General features: G+C 47.8%; 1 protein-coding gene across 2 annotated transcripts; it reads left to right on the top strand.

Annotated features, from left to right (window-relative positions):
• The first annotated feature begins 941 nt into the window (after positions 1–941).
• On the top strand, positions 942–18,141 carry GPR153 (G protein-coupled receptor 153). 2 transcript variants are annotated; one of them, XM_026685602.2, is made up of 6 exons: positions 942–1,151; positions 8,150–8,693; positions 9,342–9,771; positions 11,061–11,247; positions 11,967–12,151; positions 13,233–18,141. In XM_026685602.2, exons 2-6 carry the CDS (start codon positions 8,338–8,340, stop codon positions 14,010–14,012), a joined length of 1,938 nt encoding a protein of 645 aa, XP_026541387.1. In that variant the 5' UTR covers positions 942–1,151; positions 8,150–8,337; the 3' UTR covers positions 14,013–18,141. The 2 variants fall into 2 exon arrangements, with proteins under 2 accessions (XP_026541387.1, XP_087800660.1); XM_087944534.1 differs by lacking the exon at positions 942–1,151 and adding an exon at positions 5,827–7,196.
• The last annotated feature ends 808 nt before the right edge of the window (positions 18,142–18,949 follow it).

Raw genomic sequence — 18,949 nt, 5'->3', positions numbered from 1 at the left:
ATTTGCTTTCCCCCAGCTGAGCTAACACAGAGCCTGTATTTGAAGCCCAGGCGAGTCCCTGAGAGGCCCCCAACTTTTATCCTCTTTCCCCAGTTTACACCAGGGTAGAATCCCAGGGCTGGGAGGGAACCTCAGAGGTCTTCTAGTCCAACCCCCTGCTCCAGCAGCAGACCCATCCCATCCCGGGCGAATGCTTTATGTCCCTCCAGCTCTGGGTCTATCCACAAAACGCCTGGGAACACTTCGGCCCACCTGTAAGATAGTCCTCATTTGTAGTGGCCGAAGTTATGACGGCCCTGAAAAAAAAGTGACTTGGGACCATTATTATTTTTCCCCACACACAACGGTTTCAGCATCCCCCTTGGTCACCGTGGCCAGAATTCGGACACTTGGCAACTGGACAAGGGCAGCAGGGGCTCCAGGCAGTGGGCAAAAGGAGGGGAGGAAGAAGGAAGGGAAGAGAGAAAGAAAGGAAAGGAGGAAGAGAAGGAAAGGAAAGGAAGAGGGAAGGAAAGGGGGTGGAGGGAGGGAGGGAAAAATAAGGAAGGAGGAAGAGGGCAGGAAAGGAATGGAAAGGACAGAAATGGAAGGGAGGGAGGGAGGGAGGAATAAGAAGTAAGGGAGGGAGGAAAGAAAGAGAGAGAAGGAGGGAGGAAAGAAGGAGGAGAAGAAGCCCCATTCATTCTTTCCTTTGAAGGATTAGGTTGCAGACCTACAACAGCCCCCCTTGGAGGGCGGGCTCCCCCCCCCCCCCGCCCCCTTGTTCCACCCCGCCAGCCCGGCTGCGGACGATGGGAGCCGCGGTCCTTCAACCTCGCCAGCCTTTCCTCTCCCCCGCCTTCCTCAAGCGGGGAGGGGCCACCCGCGCCCTCCCCTCCCCAGATCCCGGAGGGCCGGGGGCGGTGGGCGGGCGAGGGCGCCTCTTCCAAGCGCTCCCTCCCTTGCAAGACCCGCAGCCCAGCTTCCCTCCAGCGGGCGGAGGGTCTCCTTCCTGCGGGAGGGGCTTGCCTCTCTCCGGGGGAGGGGAGGGAGCCGCAAAAGCATGCGCTGGCCCGCCCCGGACCCGCCCAGCCCCGGCCAAGGCGACCAGGAGCGCAGGCAGCGGCGCTGGAGCCGGCGGGACGCAGGAACCGGAGCGCACCTTCGCCCAGGTGAGTCCCCGCGGCCGGGGCGCCCGCGGGCGCCACCCTTTTCTCCCCTCCCCCGGCAGGGCAGCAACAACTCGCCCCTCCCTCCCCGCCCTCCCCATCGGGGATCCCCCACGTCATCTCCCAACCGGGAGCCCCCTTCTGCAGCTGGGGGCGCCAAGCGCGCTCCGCCCCAGAAGGTTGCAAATGAAGCGCTTCCTCTCCGCTTCCTATGCAGCTTCGCTCTTGAAGTTCGTCCCCCACCCGCCCTCTTGGGAGGGGGCTCATCCCCCTCCCCAAATGCACTTGGTGGGGCGCCCCTTCCCCCAGGGAGGGGGCTGCCCTCCCAGGGCTGCAATGATGAAGGGGAGGGGGTCCAATCCTCGCAGGCGAAATTCCGCTGCAGCTTCTCTTACGTAAAGCTTTGGATCGGGGCTGAGGGGGCGCCTCTGCTCCACGGAGGGGGTGTGGACAAGGCGACCCCCTCCCCTACGAAACGGGGAGGGGGGACCCGGGCCCCGCCCCTTTCCAACCCCTGTGCATCTCTGCGGGGAGCGCTTTGGGGAGATTTTGCAAGGGAGCTTCCTGGCTTTTGGGGTGGGGGGCAGGTCGCACGGACGGGTGGGGAGGGGTGCTGGGTGCGGACGTGGCGCATGGGATCCGGAGTGGAGCCATCGCAACAGCTGGAGGTTTCATCCAGGGAGGGGATCCGGGTTGGGGGTTTTCATGGAGCATTGGAGAAAGGGCTTTGGGGGGAAGGCAGCCAGGCTCCTTTAATCTGACTGTGTCAGGATGCAGCAGTGATGGGACCCAGTGCGAGGTTTGGGGGGGCGGGGACCCCCCAGGAGTCCCCCAGACCCTTTCAGGGGAGTCCCCTCCCCCCCCATGTCAAACCAACCCACTTTTTAAAACATTTCTCCCTTTTAATGTCCAATGCGCCCAATATGGATAGAGAGAGAGAAAGAGGCACCCACTCCCATCAAATCGCAGCTGGATTCTTTTGGACACTCGGGGACCCCCATATTTTGAGAAGCTCCTGGGGCTCCCCCCAGCCCCAACCCCTCTTTTAGATGCAGCGGTTTAGATTTTCAGGCTTAGATTTAGTGGCCGGGCAGCCTTCGATAGCAGCTGTGGGCAGGCAGATAGACTGCTCCTGCTTGGGGAGGATTCACCAGACCTGTTAGCAGAGGGGGGGGTTTGGGGGGCGGAGAGAATCTCCCCTTTGTTTTCAGGCAGCAAAATGGGCTTTTGGGATGAGCAGAGCAAAGTTTTAAGGGGAGGGGGCTGGGATTTGGTCCCCCCCACCCTTCCGCCCGTGGCTTTCAAACCAAGTCCAAATTTTCTGTGGAATATTTTTTTATTTCCCTTTTTTCCCCTCCTTTTTTAAAAAACAAAGCACGTTCTGCACGTTTTATTCTGGAAGGTAGGCCTGGACTTACGACCCCGACAGTGTCTGTTCTTATGCGAGACCTTCTGTTGAGTGAGTTTTGCTTGGCCTCGTTTTATGAATTTTCTTGCTCTGGTTGTTAAGTGAACCGCCTGCAGCCGTTAAGTGGCCAACACGGTTGTTAAATGAATCGGGATTTTTGCTCGTCACAAGGTCTCCAAAGGGGACCCCTGGGGCACTGCGACTGTCGTAAATACGAGTCGGTTGCCGAGCGTCCGAATTTCTGATCGCGTGATCGTGAGGGAGGCTGCGACGGTCGTAAAGCGTGAAAAATGATCCTAAGTCGCTTTTTTGGGGGGGGCGTTGTAACTTCAAGTGGTCACTAAATGAATCATTGCAAGTCGCGGACTGCCTGTATTCATTTAGCGTCTTTTGGTGAAGCAAGTCGTTGAGATGAATCACAGGCAGTCCTCAACGTGCAACCCCCCAATTGAGCCCGGAATTCCTGTTGTTAAGCAAGACGGTTGTTAAATGAGTTTTGGCCCATTTTACAACCGTTTTTGCAAGTGAATCATGGCCGTTGTTAAGCGAATTGGGCTTCCCTGCTAACTTTGGTTGACCAGGCGGTCACTAAAGGGGAATCGCGTGACTCCCGTCATAAATCTGAAGCCGAGAGTCTGAATGCTGACCTCATGACCCTGGCAACGGTTGTAAGTGTGAGGACTGGTTCTAAATCACTTTTTTATCCTCCAGTTTCATGGTAAATTCGAAGCGGTCACTGAACGAACTGTTGTAACTACAGCATTACCTGAAACAATACATTTTTGATTGGGCGATTATAAACCATCCTAGTGCCTCCCCACATTTCAAGACTAAATTATTCCTTTATTCCTTTTTATGTGCATAGTTAGTCCTTGACTTACAACCGTTTAGTGTCTGGTCAAAGTGAGGACAGCACTAAATAAAGTAACTCAGGACTATTTTGTTTCATTTCTACTATTCTCTGTATTTTATATATTTTATTTATATAATATAAAATAAAATAAATAAAAAATAAAAATATATTCTATTTCCTATTTTCTATTCTATATTCTATTCTAAATGAATATTAGCTATGTTTTTTCACACTTACGACCGTTGTAGCATCCCCGCAGTCACGTGATCAAAAGGGAAGCTGACTCGTATTTACGATGGTCGCAGTGTCCCTGGGGTCATGCGATCCCCTCTTGCGACCGTCCGATAAGTGATCATAATTCGTGTTTTTAGGAGCTCAATCCAGTCTTCTCCCAGGCTGTTTCCACCCCGAATTCGCAGCCAGACCAGGGAAGGGTAGCCTAGGCAAGAGAAATTGTGTACAAATTAAAAAGGGCTTTATTCACACCTTCCCCCCCCCCCCCGAAGCATGTTCCCAGAGGTCATCTAGCCTGACCCTTGCTGTCAGCTTGTCTTTGTGTGCAGCTTAACCTGGGCTTAGAGGCAAGTGCGTTGGGTGAACCTCCTTGGCAAGGAGAGAGGGAGTACAATTTTGCAGGGCTTTTGGAAGCGTTTCTTTTGTTAAAAAGGAAACTAGTCCTCAAGCGTTCCATTTTTTAAAATAACAGGTAGTCCTCCACTTACAAACATTCGTTTAGCAACCGTTCAAACGTTACAACGGCACTGGAAAAGGGGACTTACGACTTTCTATCCACGCTTTTAAAAAATGTGCCTTTGAGTGCACGCAACAGGCAACCTCTCGTTTAGCGACCGTTGACGGCCCAGATAAAAATGACTTCAAAAAGAGAGAAAAGTCATCAAATCGGGCCTGACTCCCTGAGCCACCGCCTTGCTTGGCAATGGCAATTCTGCCCTTGGTTTTGGTCGTAAGTCGAGGATTATCTATATTGCTGTACTTAAAGTAAAAAAATACAGTCCCTTTTTTAAAAAAAAAGTTATTTATTTTCCCGGCTGGAGCAGGGCTCTTCCTCCTGCCGAATCCACCCACATCTGAGCAATTTCATTCCAGCTGTTTTCAACCCACTGGGCTAATAAACTGCGGGGAAGATCTTCAGCCGTGCCTTAAAATGGCTGTGCCAACCGAAAAAACGGAGCTGGCTTAGTTGTCGCTCCCAATTAAATCTTAAACCAACTTCTGTCGTATTTTTTTGGCACTTTTCTCCCGACGCTGCTGAAGCTGCCGGCTTTTTGCACGGATGCTCTGCGAGGCTGCCCCCGAGAGAGAGAAGGAGAGAGAAAGAGAGGTGGAATGAGAGAAAGAGAGAGAGATGAAGAAATGGAGAGATAGGGAGATGGAGAGAGGAAGAGATGGAATGAGAGAGAAAGAGGTAGAGATGGAGAGAGGATGGATGGATGGATGGATGGATGGAAGGACAGAGACAGATGAGAGAAAGATCAGAGAGAGAGAGAGAGAGAGATGAGAGAGAGAGAGATGGTGATAGAGATGGAAAGAGGAGAAAAAGATTATAGATACAGATAGAACAGATGTGTGTGTGTGAGAGAGAGAAACAAGATGGAGAGAAAGAAAGAGGAGAGAAAGAAAGATAGGAGTTAGATAGAATTGATAAAGATGATGGATGGATGATAGGTAGGTAGGCGAGAGAGATAACAGATAGAGATAGATAATGATGATGGAAGATAGATAGATAGATAGATAGATAGATAGATAGATAGATAGATAGATAGATTAGATAGATAGATAGATAGATAGATAGATAGATAGATAGATAGATAGATTAGATAGATTAGATAGATAGATAGATAGATAGATAGATAGATAGATAGATAGATTGATTTTAGGGGGAGGATTTGAACGGGGGGGCTGGCTGCTTCCTCGCAGGCTATTATTCCTAAACCAGAGATTACATTCTGGCACAGACCCCAAATCGGTAAATGCGGCACAGGGCGTAATGCTATTAATTATATGGAACGCAAATTAAAATTTAATCCGAATGGAAGTTAAATCTACCGCTGCTTTTATCTATTTGGAAATAAATCCCCGGAAAGGTTGCACGGCTTTTCATTTATTGCGGCTTGTAGTAAAAAGTCATTTTTACAGAACAAAGTCATTATGGCTTGTTCAGGAAACTGGGATTAAAACCAACCCGCCAGGATGTGCTAATATTCTGCCTTGGTCTGATTTAATGTTTCGTTTAAAAAAGAGAGAGAGAGAGAGACCACAGTTAAGGCCAATCCGGACATTTGTTTAAAAATGGAAGGCAGGTTGTTGTTTTTTTCCTTTAAAGGGTGAACATTGATGGGAGTAAATTGGGAGGTGGGGGGATGATCTTCCTTTTCTAGAAGGAATTTTTTTTTGGGGGGTGGTGGTCTTGTCTTTGCTTTGGAAAATAATAATTTTTCAAAAATAATCATTTTTCTCCGTTGTCGCGCCATGAACTTTTTGTCGAAAAGGCACCTAAAATTCAGCAAACAACCCGTGGCACAACATTGCCCCGTTGTGGTTTCATTTCAAAAAAATCAGATTTTTAAAAAAAATACAGGTGGTCCCCGACTTACAAGGAGTTCATTTAGTGACTATTCAAAAAAAAAAGGAATTGAGGAGCATTTCACACTTACGACTGTTGCACATGATCAAAATTCAGACACTCAGCCACTGACTCGGAGTTATGATGGGTCGCATTGTCCCGGAGTCACACAATCCCCTTTGGTCCATGGGGGAGCCAGACTCGCTTAATGACCGTGTTCCTAACTTAACAGGGATCTCACTTAAATAGGAACCGGCGGCCAAGCGTTTGGATTTCTATCACGGTCGTAAGTATGAAAAAACACGGTCCCAAACCCCCCTTTTTTCCCAGTGCTGTTGTAACTTTGGAGCCTCATTAAATGAATGGCTGCAATTTGAGGACCGCTTGTATTCTCTAAGGCTGTCTTTAAACCCTCTGTCACTGGGCGGGGAAAGTGGCCTGTAACAGGTCCTCGCACTTATGACGTAGCGTCCCCGGCAGTCATGTAATCCAGATGAGGACACTTTGGCTACCGGCATGAATTTATCCCGGGGGTCATGTGACCCCCACCAAGGGGGGGCTCCGACAAGCAAAGGGGGGTAAGCTGGGGTTTGCTCAACGACTGCATGATTCGCTTAACGACCAGGGCGGTTCACATTACAACCACCGCAGACAAATTTGTGAAATCGGCAGCGACTCGTTTAACGGCTTACTTCTGGCTCCCATTGTGGTCGTAAATCGAGGACTATCCGCATGCAAAATTGTGGGGAGGAATGTTTTTTTTAAAAAAAAAAAAACCGAGAAGCAGAGAGAATAAACGTGATATCTGAGGAGAGCAGCTTCTATTTCTGGCCGTTTCTCTCCACAAATTCCTTGGAGAATTTGCTTTGTTGTTTTGCTTGGAGCCGCTGCAGCCCAAAAGCCCAGCCAAGCCAGGAAGAATAAAAGCCTTCGGGCGGTGGCTTGCTTTTATTTTATTTTATTTTATTTTCCCCTCCATTTTTGGGAAATGCACCGCTTTTATTTTTTTTAAGGAAAAAAAAAGGAGAGGAAAGGAAATAACGACATTTTTAGTTAGCCTCAGTTACAGCTGCCGGAAACGTGGCAGATGAAACATTAAATTGGAGGAGGGCAAGAAATATTTCTTCCGAGGTTGGAAGCGATTTCCCTTTTTATCTCCCAGGTTGAGAAGGCAAGGCAAAAATGCAGAAACGATCAGAAATGGTATTTAGTGAATAAGATATATCTGTATCTATCTATCTGTAAGATATATCTGTATCTATCTATCCATCTATATTATCCATCTATCTCTATCTCTATCTATCCATCTATATCTGTCTATATCTATATGAAGTATATCTATCTATATATCATATTGTGTGTATGTATGTGTGTGTGTGTATATAAACATTATACTACTCTACTACATTACATTATATTATATTGCAGTACACTGACAATACTACACTACTATATTATTATATTGTATTGTATTATACTATACTATATTATTTTGCATTATACTACTATACTACACTATATTGTATTACTATATTATATGTAATTTATATGTAAATATATAAAAATTACGCCCGTGTTTGGAGAGGGGGAGCAAAAAGATTGATTTGTGTCTTGAAGGTTCACAGCACCCAAGGAAGAAGCGATGGTGACGGGAGAGGAAAACTGCGGCAGCTTTTTGGATTGTGCACTTCTTTTAATAAATTTAATAATAAACAATACATAAATAATAAGTACTTAATTTTTCCCAAGCCAAGAGGCAAGGCAGAAATGCAGAAACCACGAGAATGTTAATATAATAAACAAGAATTGAATAAATTAAATTAAAATAAAATGACATGGGTGTTTGGAAGGGGTGAGAGCGAAAAGATGGATTTGCAGCTTGGAGGACAAAACCTGCCAGGAAGAAACCAAGAAAAGAGACCAGGAAAACTCAGAGCTTCTTGGATTGTCCATGTTTTTCAAGACATAAATTTAAAAAATAAAACAAAACAATAAAACTTTAAAAACTAAATTAAAATAAAATAATGAAAAATACAATAATAAAACAAAATACAATGCAATAGAATAAAATTTAAATTAATTAAATTAGCTAAGTTAAATTGTTAAATTTATTAAATGATTGAATTGAATTGAATTGGACGGTTCTTCCCTTCCAGGAACATGGGCCACCACACGATGTCCATCAACCCCGGCTTGTCGGTGCGCAGGTGGGGGGCGCCGCCTCCTCTGACCCACCCCTGATGGCGCTGCCTCTCTGATAGGATGCCTCCCCTGCCCGCCCCCTTCCTGGTTCGCCATCCTCACCTGGCCTCTTCCCCGGCTGGCGGGCGCCCTGCCCTCCACCATGAACCACGAACGGAGCCTGCAGAACAACGCGGTGGCCTGGCTGGTCTGCTCAGGCTTGGCGGTGCTGGCCAACGCTTGGGGCATCCTGAGCATCAGCGCCAAGCAGAAGAAATGGAAGCCGCTGGAGTTCCTCATCTGCACCCTGGCGGGGACCCACATCCTCAACATCTCCGTGCCCATCACCATGTACTCGGTCATCCAGCTGCGCCAGCAGCACTCGGACTACGAGTGGAACGAGGGCCTCTGCAAAGTCTTCGTCTCCACCTTCTACACCTTGACGTTGGCCACCTGCTTCTCCGTCACCTCGCTCTCCTATCACCGGATGTGGATGGTCCGTTGGCCAGTTAACTACAGGTGGGAGCTCGGGGGTGGGAGGGGGGGAGAAAGAGGAGGAGAAATGCTGAGGAGGCCACCTTCAGCTCCTGAAGGAAATGGATCCAAGGAGTTAGGTAGATGAATCTTTCCCAGATCAATCTCTCCTTCAACCCATCATCCATGATCTATGCATTCATCTCTCCATCCACCTATCCATCCATTCATCTGCCTATCCATCTCTTCGTCCATCCAACTCTTCAAATCTTCATCCGTCTGTCCATCCATCATCTGTCCATTCACTCATCCATCTATATATCTGTCTACCCATCTGTTCCTCCATCTTTTCATCTGTCCATCCATTCATTTATTTGATCCATCATCTATCTATTCATCCGTCCATCCATCCATCCATTTCTCCATTCATCTTTCCATTTGTCCATCCATCTATCCGTCCATTCATCTATTCGTCCATTAATCTGTTCATCCATCCATCGGACTCCCTGAATTCCTTAGGCAGCCTAGGCTGGAGCGATTGCAGAGGACGGGACCACAAGAGAGTAAGCAGGCATACAGCGGGGATGCACATCAAAAGGAATGCGTTATATCATCGAGCAATTCTAGCAAAAGTGGCCAAGTGTGGAGACCCCTGACCTAACCGGGGGGGGGGCCTCTTTTCCCTTCCTGCAGATTGAGCAATACCAAGAAGCAAGCGGTCCACACGGTGATGGGCATCTGGATGGTCTCCTTCATCCTCTCCACGCTGCCCGCCGTGGGCTGGCACGACACCACCGAGAGGTTCTACGCCAGCGACTGCCGTTTCATCGTCACGGAAATCGGTCTCGGCTTTGGCGTCTGCTTCCTGCTCCTCATCAGCGGCAGCGTGGCCATGGGAGTGGTCTGCGTGGCCATCGCCCTCTTCCAGACCTTCTCCATCCAAGCGGGCAACAACCTGGACAAGAACAAGTTCAACGTGCCCACCATCGTGGTGGAGGACGCCCAGGGCAAGCGCCGCTCCTCCATCGACGGATCCGAACCCATCAAGACTTCTCTCCAGATCACCTACCTGATCACCGGCATCGTTTTCCTCTACGATTTCCTGATGGGGTTTCCTGTCTTGGTAACATTGGTGGGGCAGGAGTGGGGTGGTTGTGGTTGCTGGCAACAGTCTAACTTAGGGTGGGGTCATTTGGACGGAGGTGTTGGTGCCCCCAAGCAGAGACATTGGAGGAGAATCGGGTGTCTCCTGCCAAAGAGACACAGAACAGATGGATAGTGGGAGAGAGAGAGGGATAGACATAGATAGAGACAGAGGAGAGAGAGAGATGATAGAGAGATAGATAGATAGATAGATAGATAGATAGATAGATAGATAGATAGATAGATAGATAGATAGATACCCTGTTTCTCCAACAATACGGCCTCCCCCAATAGGAAGTCCCAGCATGTTTTATAGGCATGAAATGAAATTAAGCCCCTCCCCCCAAATTAAGGCCTATATTAAAACATGCGAAATGGGGGGGAATGGTGGGGGGCTTGCTGCACACCCGGTACTTTTGTTGCACACCCGGATATGGTGCTGCCTGCGTTGACCCCGATATGAAGTGCCCCACCAACGCCGAGGTCAACATCCAAGCCATCGCCGCCCGCCCGCCTGAAGATGCAAGGGGGGGGGAATTAAGTCACCCCCCGAAAAGACGGCCTAGCCATTTTTTCGGGGCTCAAAAAAAAATAAGACCCGGCCTTATTATATGAGAAACACGGTAGATAGATAGATAGATAGATAGATAGATAGATAGATAGATAGATAGATAGATAGATAGATAGATAGATAGATAGATATGGATGGAGGGATAGACAGAGAGAAAGAGAGATGTGAGGGAGAGAGATGATGGATGGATGGATGGACACAGATAGATGAGAGAGAGATGATAGATGACAGAGGCAACATTTATAGCCTCCCTTATTGTTTAGATTGATTCGATTGCAGTGCATTGTGGATAAAAGCCAGCTGGGTCACCTTGGGCCAGTTACTCTCTCAGCCCAGCCCACCTGGCAGGGTTGTTGTTGTGTGTAAAAGAGGAGGAGGAAAGAGTATTAGGTATATTTGGACCTTGAAGTGTTTATAAAAAAATAAGAAAGGGGAGGGAGGAAGGGAGGAAATAGAAGGGGAGGGGAAGGGAGGGAGGGAGGGAGAAAGGAAATTAGAATTGATAATTGATTCATCATTTCAGCCTGTCTTATTAGAATGGATTCGAAGTTTGCTTCCCTTAGTCCAGAGGTCTCCAAACTTGGCCACTTTAAGACTTGTGGGCTTCAACTGCCAGAATTGGGAGTTGAAGTCCACAAGTCTTAAAGTGGCCACGTTTTGGGGGGGCCCTGCCTTAGTGCCACGCCTCTCCTGTTCAGGTGGTGAGTTTTGCCAGCCTGAAGTCGGACGTGGCCCACGACTGGATGATCCTGTGCATCCTCTGGTGCTCCGTGGCCCAGTCCCTTCTCCTGCCCTTGTTCCTTTGGGCCTGCGATCGCTACCGGGCCGATGTCCGCTCGGTCTGGGAGAAGTGCGTGGCCATCATGTCCAACGACGGCGGAGAAGGTGAGCAGGTGCCATTCCCAGGGGGTGGGGTACCTCAAGTACAGGTGGGGGTACTTCGACTACACTTCAGTACAGGTGCTCCCAGCTTTGGAGACGCGGCCAATGGAATGATTAGATAAGAGACCGTGTAGCCCTCAGCGGCAAAGCAGGTAGATAAACAGAAGGGTGGCAGGATTCTGGTAGTAACCCCTATTTAAATCACGAGTCTCGAGCCAAACTTCCAAAACTTCAAAAAGATTTATTGGGAGTTAACATGCTGGCACTGCCTGGGTGCAGCCGACTCTGAGACACGTCATTCATTGTCACCCTTGACCCTGGTTTTCCCCCCAACTCCTGGGTGTGTCATAAATCATATTCTCCAATGAGACCCATCCATAGCCCAGAGTCATCAATCATCACCTCTCCAGTTAGAATTTTAGCTTGGCAGAAACTTCGGTCACCTAGTTGCTATCTTTGAAAACATTTATGGAATGCACTTCCGGTTTGCAAGCTGCCGCACTGCTCTTTCCCCCCTCCCTTTCTGTGGCAACTCTAAAAAGACAATCGAAATATTTTACGAGTTGACAAAGGGACCCTCCCTAGTTTCTTCGGCTGTAATGGCAACGGCGGAAGAATTGTACTTTCAGAACTTGCCAAAGTTCTCGTCGCGGGAACTGGGAAGACCCTGACTCTCTCCCTGTTTATCCCCTGCCCTCTCTTGTCGACCTTGGGAACCAAAGAGACCAGCTTGGGCCGGCCGGTCTCCACGGACGCGATGTACTCGCCAACCTTTCCCGACAGCCTCTCGGGCGACGTTCTCACGGTGGACCAGATCACCAGCTATGACCTGTCGGCCCTGGAGCGAGGGATCCCTCAGGTCTACGCCACGAAGCCCGTCTCGGAGGACAAAATGCAGTATCTCCAGGTGAGCAGGCTGGCCTCGGGAACGATGGGACCAAGGTTTGGCCGTTCTCGTTTCTGTAGTGTGTAAAAAGGAAGCCCGTTCCCACGAGGTTGGATCCAAATTTCCAGCAGGTAAACAGTCCTCACCCCGTTATTGATTTCCGGTGTACTTTATCTAAGGTATACTGAGGGAGTCCCACTCTAAAGCGACCTGCTCACTTGCTGTCGCAGAGTGCATTTCCCACGTGCTAATTAGTCTTCACTCGTATCCACAATGAATTTAACTATGGGAGATAGTGCTGGACTAGAGTTCCCATCAGCCTCAACCGCTAGCTCTATACCCATGTGCTTCGCTGTGAAACTATGTGGTGGGGCTTAGTTTTTGGAGAAGAAAATAAGGGGGGGAAATTTCTGCCTCTGCCTACCAGCATCCATTGGTATTCACCTGGCTAGCGTCCTGTCGGTGTGTGAGAGAGAGTTGAGGGCTGTTTGGAAAAAGAAACAGTATTTGCTGTGTGAGCAAGGAGGAGACAGCAAGGAGCCTGCTTGGTGCTGTGAAACTGGAACCGAAACTCCTCTGCTTGTGTTTTGCCTTTGGAAGAGATTTCTTTTCAGGTGGGGAGGAGGAGTAGAACTGAGCATCAGAGCCTAATAATAATAATAATAATAATAATAATAATAATAATAATAATAATAATAATAATAATAATAATAATAATGGAAATACTCTGTCTAAATGCTCTGAGGGTCATTTGGAAAAATCCTTTCTTAGGGAGCCCCTAGAAGCCAAGAGGAACATACGGGCCAAATTTCAAATTTGTGGGCTTGGCGTTTCTGGAGATTTTGTGATGATGCGTGAGGGGTATTTTGCTTTTATATAGAGAGATGACAGAGTTGGAAGGGACCTCGGAGGTGCTATAGTCCAACCCCCTGCTCAAGTAGGAGAAATGGTTGTCCAGTCTCTTTTTGAAAACCTCCAGAGATGGAGCCCCCACAACTTCTGGAGGCACTGACTAATTGTTCTCGCTGTCAGGATAGACAAGGTAGAATGTTTAATTTTTTAAAAAAAAAATTAAATGGCGGTTTTTCTTGCTCTCCTGCAGGTCCCTCCGACCAGGCGTTTCTCGCACGACGAAACTGAGATTTGGACCACCAGCCAGATTTCGGCCTACTTTCAGCACTGGGTGGCAGGAGAGGACATCACCGCCGAACTGGCAAGCCTGCTCCTCCCTCAGCCTCGCTATGACCGGCGGAGGACCAGCGGCCTATCCTACCAGGAGGAACGGCGTCCCCACCGGAAGCGCCGGAAGTCGGCTGAGAGCCCGTTATCCCTCAAGCCCTTCTCCTGCGAAGACCTCCACCAGCAGGGAGGCTACAAGTGCTTCAGCAAAGAGGACGTTCCCAGCCCTACCCTGAGGAGACCGCCGGTGCGCTCGGCCTCTGTCTCTCTCCTCCCAGATGCCTTTCCACGCCGTTCGACCGCCACGGTTCTCCGAGACTTCCCTCTGACAACTTTCGAACGAGAGCCTCAAGTCTTGCGAAGCATCTCAGTCCAAGGACGAGGGAGTTCTCTGGCCGTACCGGTCCTTCTCCCGGCCCAGGAGGACTCTCGGATCCTTTTCCCCAAAGGGAGCTTGGACACGCCTTGCCACAAACAGATTCACGTCGAACTCTGCGAGAGTCCCGGCACGGAGGACTGTCCGATGATCAGGAGCTGCTCCAAGACCGAATGTTTCCGAGCAGGGCTGAGCCCCTCTTGGAGAGGGCAAGACAACCTGCAGAAAAACGGAAGCAAAGGGAGCACCAGCAGTTTCTTGAGCTCGCCCTCGGCCTCCTCGGGATACGTCACGTTCCACTCGGATTCGATCAGCTCGGCCTCGTAGATGCCGGAGTAGCCGGAATTGCTTCGTACGCGGATCTTCCAGGCAGTCTAGGACAACCCAACACATCGTGGGAAAACTCAGGACAATTCAACAAGGCGTCAGTCCTATCGCTCCGTTACTTTGTGATCGGCAGCCATGTTTTTGTCGAAATTTTTGTAACTCCCGTATTTCTGCAATGACTTTCTTTTGTTATTATGCGCCACGGATCCGTCGAAATTAACTTTTGTATTTGTTGAGTTGTCCCATGGCGAGTTGGCTGCCGTTCAGCTTCCAGATTTGTTTCTTGCTCAACGGGACGCCCTCCGGTTGCGGTCTGGATTTGGTAAACGGGAACTGGACAAAGCACCAAAGAACCTTTATCTTGTCTCTGGTCCTGGTTGCCACAAGCAGGAGAGAGAGAGAGAGAGACGTTAAGCGGGATGCTTTGGAGAGCAACCGTGTCAGCAAAGCACTTCGAATCCAGACGGGTCCTGTCTCAGCTCGGGGCAAGGGAGGGTAACGCTCTCCTCTCTTCCTTTTCTACTGCAAGAACCCCCACAGCTCGTCCCAAAACGACGGACTTTTTGGTTTGGTTCATTTTTCTAATCATCTCACATTTCCTCCAAGAACTTTTCTAGGTAGATGTTAAATGTGCATGTCTTTGGGTACTGATTCTTCTCTCTGGGAGCACGGACGTGGGAGGAAGCTGTTGCCAAAAAAGAGCCCAGTTCCCCTTTAAGAAAAAGGCTGGGCAGGGGACACGCTCCCAACTTTCTCAGTCCTTGCTCTGCATTCCAAGGGACCCTCTTTACGAGCCATGAGGGGATGGTGGTGGTTGAGATGCGCGTGGGGTCCATTCTTCCAAAATAGCGTCACGTGCGAGGGGTCCGTTATTCCAGAAGTGTTGCATGCACATGGTCTGTTATTCCAGAATAATGTCACGTGCATGGCGTCCGTTATTCCAGAATAGGGTCGCATTGATGTGGTCAGTTATTCTGGAATAGTGTTGCATGTGTGTGGTCCGTTATTCTGGAATAGTGTCGCATGCATGTAGTCCGTTATTCCGGAATAGCGTCAGCGTTGGGACTGGGACAAACTCTGATTGTTTGCTAACAAGGTTGAAGGTTTCTCTCCTCTCAGGAGCAAAATTTTAAGTCTGATCCAGGAAAAAATCCCTTTGGGTTCATTCCCCAGCCCGCTAGTAGCCACCCTGCCTCCTGCTCAGTGCCAAAGCCTCACCCCACATCCTGCACAGAGCCAGCCACAGCCCCATAACCTCCCGAGGAGGGGAAAGGTTGCACGGAAAATTGCAGCTTTCCTTTTGCAGCATCCCACTCAAGCAATTCAACCACCGGTGCAATCCCTGCAGGAGGCGTTGCTCTGACCCATAACCAGTGGGGTTGCTGCCCCATATCACGGGATATAGGTGTTGGGGGGAGAATGCTTGGATCCCAACAGATCCAGCTTTGAGGGGAACGTTTTAGGGCTGTTAAACTCCCTTACTGTGTACTAGGGGACACAAAGGTTACTTTTTCTCCTGCGTTGTGGAACAGAGTTTTTCCCCCCGTCTCACACCTGCCCTCCCCTTTCTCAGGGGTTCCTGCGTTGGAACCCTCTCCCCCCCACCAGATGTTTTAACACCAGATGTTTTAACATCTGGTCAGTTCAGTGCAGGCCAAGGGAATGGATTTTTCTGCCCGAATCCAGGTAGATATCTGCATGTTCTTTGATTTGAAAATAAGTGGGATGGGGGGGAAATGAGCGCCTGGAGAGAAAGGGAGAGTAGAGAGCAATGGCTGCTAATATTACAGGAGACTTTCGCCTTTTAATTTCATTTGTATGCTGTCTTGAATTTAAGGGGCCACCTGCCCCCCCCCCCAACGTCCTAGTTGTGCTAAAAAGTGAAAGTGCCCCTCTTTCTTCCTCTCTCTCTATGGTTGGGAGCACGCCACTTTTCTGGACTTTTACCGAGCGTTCACAACAAGTGCCCTCACCGATCAGTTCAGGGATAGTTCGCTATTTTGGACAAGAAGGGAGATCTCTCCATGCGATCCAATTATTAAAAAATTGTGCTGAGGCTGTGGTGGCCTTGGGAAGATCCCACCCCCACCCCAAAAAAGCCAGTTTACACACTGTAAAACCAAAACGATTTTTATAGTTTGCTTCCCGGGCTCAAGACACCCCAAAAGAGAAGCTGAGTTTCCCAAACTGTAGATAGTGGGAATTTACAAAACAAAAAATCAAAATGAAGGCAATAAGATGTTTTTTTCTACTCCAAAAACACATTTTATCTGAAGTGGGTGTTGGTTGGTGCCAAATCTAGACAAATTGTGCCGTTTCTATTGTTCTGGGCTTTTTCTTAAAAAAAAAATCACACTCTTCCCCCAGCATATAACTCTAGGCCTAGTTTATCTTTCACTCTGGTTAACGTCCAAAGCCTTGAATTATGACCAATGCAAAATTGGTGTCCTCTGTTCCTCTCCCTAAAAGCAAAAACAAAAAAGGCAGAATAAGGATAGATCTAAAAACCGAATTTAATTCTGTTTTCTGTAGCTTGGAATGGCATCCAAACTTTATGTGGGTTTGTCTTTCAATCCACAATTCCCAATTTTGCACATTTCAGATGGGTGGACTTCCCAGAATTCCCCAGCCAGCCACGCCCGTGTTGTTTTTTCCCACCCACCCTCTTCCCAGAACAGAGGGATTGCAGTGGAAGGGGATTATAGGAGAGTAATGACTGGCTGGGGAATGCTGGAAGTTGAAGCCTACCCTCCTTCTGCAGCCATCAGATTTAGATGCATCCTCCTGAAAAAAAAAAAAACCAATATTCATGATGAGAAAACAACCACTAAGTGTCTTTATCCTGGTAGACTGCCACTAAATATGGAAGCTCAATTTCCTCAGTTCTAGTGTTGTAAAACCGTTCGCGTCTCCAAGCAGGAAGCGAGCTGTGTAATATCTATGCAGAATATAATCAGGCACCGTGCATTCAAAAGTTTTACCTCCCCCCAAAAAAAACCAGAAAGTCAATGGGTTTACTTAAGCCAAGATGGAGTTGCCACTTTTAACCAGGATTATTTGAACAAGCCATTGTTAATAAGCCCACCTCCCATCGTGATCAAATCTGCCAGATGGGAAGAAACATCCTCAAAACTAATCTTGTGAACGAAAGAGAACAGCTTAAATGTTCCATTTCTTTTTTGAGAAACTAGACAAGTTTGTAGTCCTCATGAGAGGACGAGGGTGAGCCTAACTTGCACAATAACCCACTATGAAAGGGTCTCCCCCAAAGGAACCGCACAACTCAAGAACACACCAGGAACGATGGACAGATTGAGAACAGATTGGGGGGAAATGGGTGAATTTTTTAAAATTGATTTTTTAAAATTAATTTTTAAAAACTTTCATGGCAGCTCCCCTCCCGTCGTCTCAAATCTCACCTCCCTGCCAAAAAAAAAGAAAGAAAGAAGAAAGAAAAAGAAAGAAAGAAAGAAAGAAAGAAAGAAAGAAAGAAAGAAAGAAAGAAAGAAAGAAAGAAAGAAAGCAAAACAATAAAGAATATCGTGCCTTTTTAAAAGGGTTTTAAAAATTAACCACGCTGGCCATTTTGGGATTCCCAGAGGTCATCCAACCAGCCAGAGGTTTTGGCCTTCTTTTTCACAGGAGGAGGGTGGGATATCGGGGAGGGGGGCTGTTGAACCCTTTGTTGTACTGTATCTTTTTATCTCTTCCTGGGGTCATAAGGCAATACTTGCATTTGTTTTATTTTTCCAAGTTGAGAAATGGGGTTCGTGGCATTTCCAGACTTCTGGAAGCATTTTAATTCGTTCTGCGACTTCCAACTTTTAGGGTGATCCTTTGTACCCCTGTTTTTTCCTCTCTGGTATCTAAGTGGGTGTTTGCTCCGTGTTCGATATAACCCTGTTTCTCCCCTAAACAGTTTTTTCTGGGGGTGCAATATATATATATATATATTTCTAGAACACGTCCCAGCGAACTTTGGTCTTTCAACCAGAACACGTTTTCTTCACAGCGGTTTTTTGTTCCCAAACTATTTGTAGCGTGCTCTCTTTCTCTCTTTTTTAAGTTTTTGGACCTCTTGAGGATTTCTTCCTGTAAAAAGTTGAATTAAAAATTAAAAAGAAAAGTCGCCTCGTCTGGTCATTCATTTTCTTCCTGAGGGACGGGGTACTTTTAATTCAAAATTTGTGTGGAGAGCAGAGTTTCTTGGCACCTTTAAGATCGGTCAACTTCTCAACTCCCATTATTCCCTGGTGATAAGGCGTGGCTTTTTAAGCCTGTCCCTATTGTATGCCTTTGCAATCTCTCTGCTGTAAGGAAATGGGAGGAATAAAATGACAAGCTGGGGAATTCTGAGTTCAGACATCTTAACAAGGTTGAAAGACACTGCTGTAAATGTTGGAATAGGTAAAAAAAAAAGGGCAAGGAAGTAGACCGACAGAAACATCTGACAATTTGGGGGCATTTGAGCATCGCCGATCTATAAAATAAAACTCTCATTTAGTGACGGTCCAAAGTTACAACGGCACTGAAAAAAGCGACTTGGGACTAACTTTTTCACTTGTGACCATTGTACTCATGTGATTAAAATCTGCTGGGTCCCAGCCCAAGAGGCACCTGAAAGTCATCTAGCTGAGCCTAGGTGCACCCAAGCGGAGAGTCGCTGCCCGTGGTGCTGAAAAGACTGCCAACACTAAATTGCTTCAGCGAGCAATGAAATCACTGGCTGAGGTGGCTTTTTTAATTTTTTATTTTTGGACAAACCTACACAAACAAACATAAAACATAAAAAACCATCTTCCAATCACGTACATACAGTGTGTCGGTTGGTTACAATTTTTTTGTGCATCTTCTCCATAGTCTTGCTTACAATTGTTTGTTGAGATTGCTTTTGAGTGTCATATAAAGAAAATTGAAGATGTTAAATGCAACGGAGG

The sequence above is a fragment of the Notechis scutatus genome, chromosome 16, assembly GCF_049901735.1.
Source record: "Notechis scutatus isolate UNSWTSFEM ecotype Mainland chromosome 16, rNotScu1.2, whole genome shotgun sequence".
NCBI classification, from domain to species: Eukaryota; Metazoa; Chordata; class Lepidosauria; order Squamata; family Elapidae; genus Notechis; species Notechis scutatus.
Note: the sequence above shows the minus strand (reverse complement) of the source record. Positions and strands in the feature narration are given on the sequence as shown.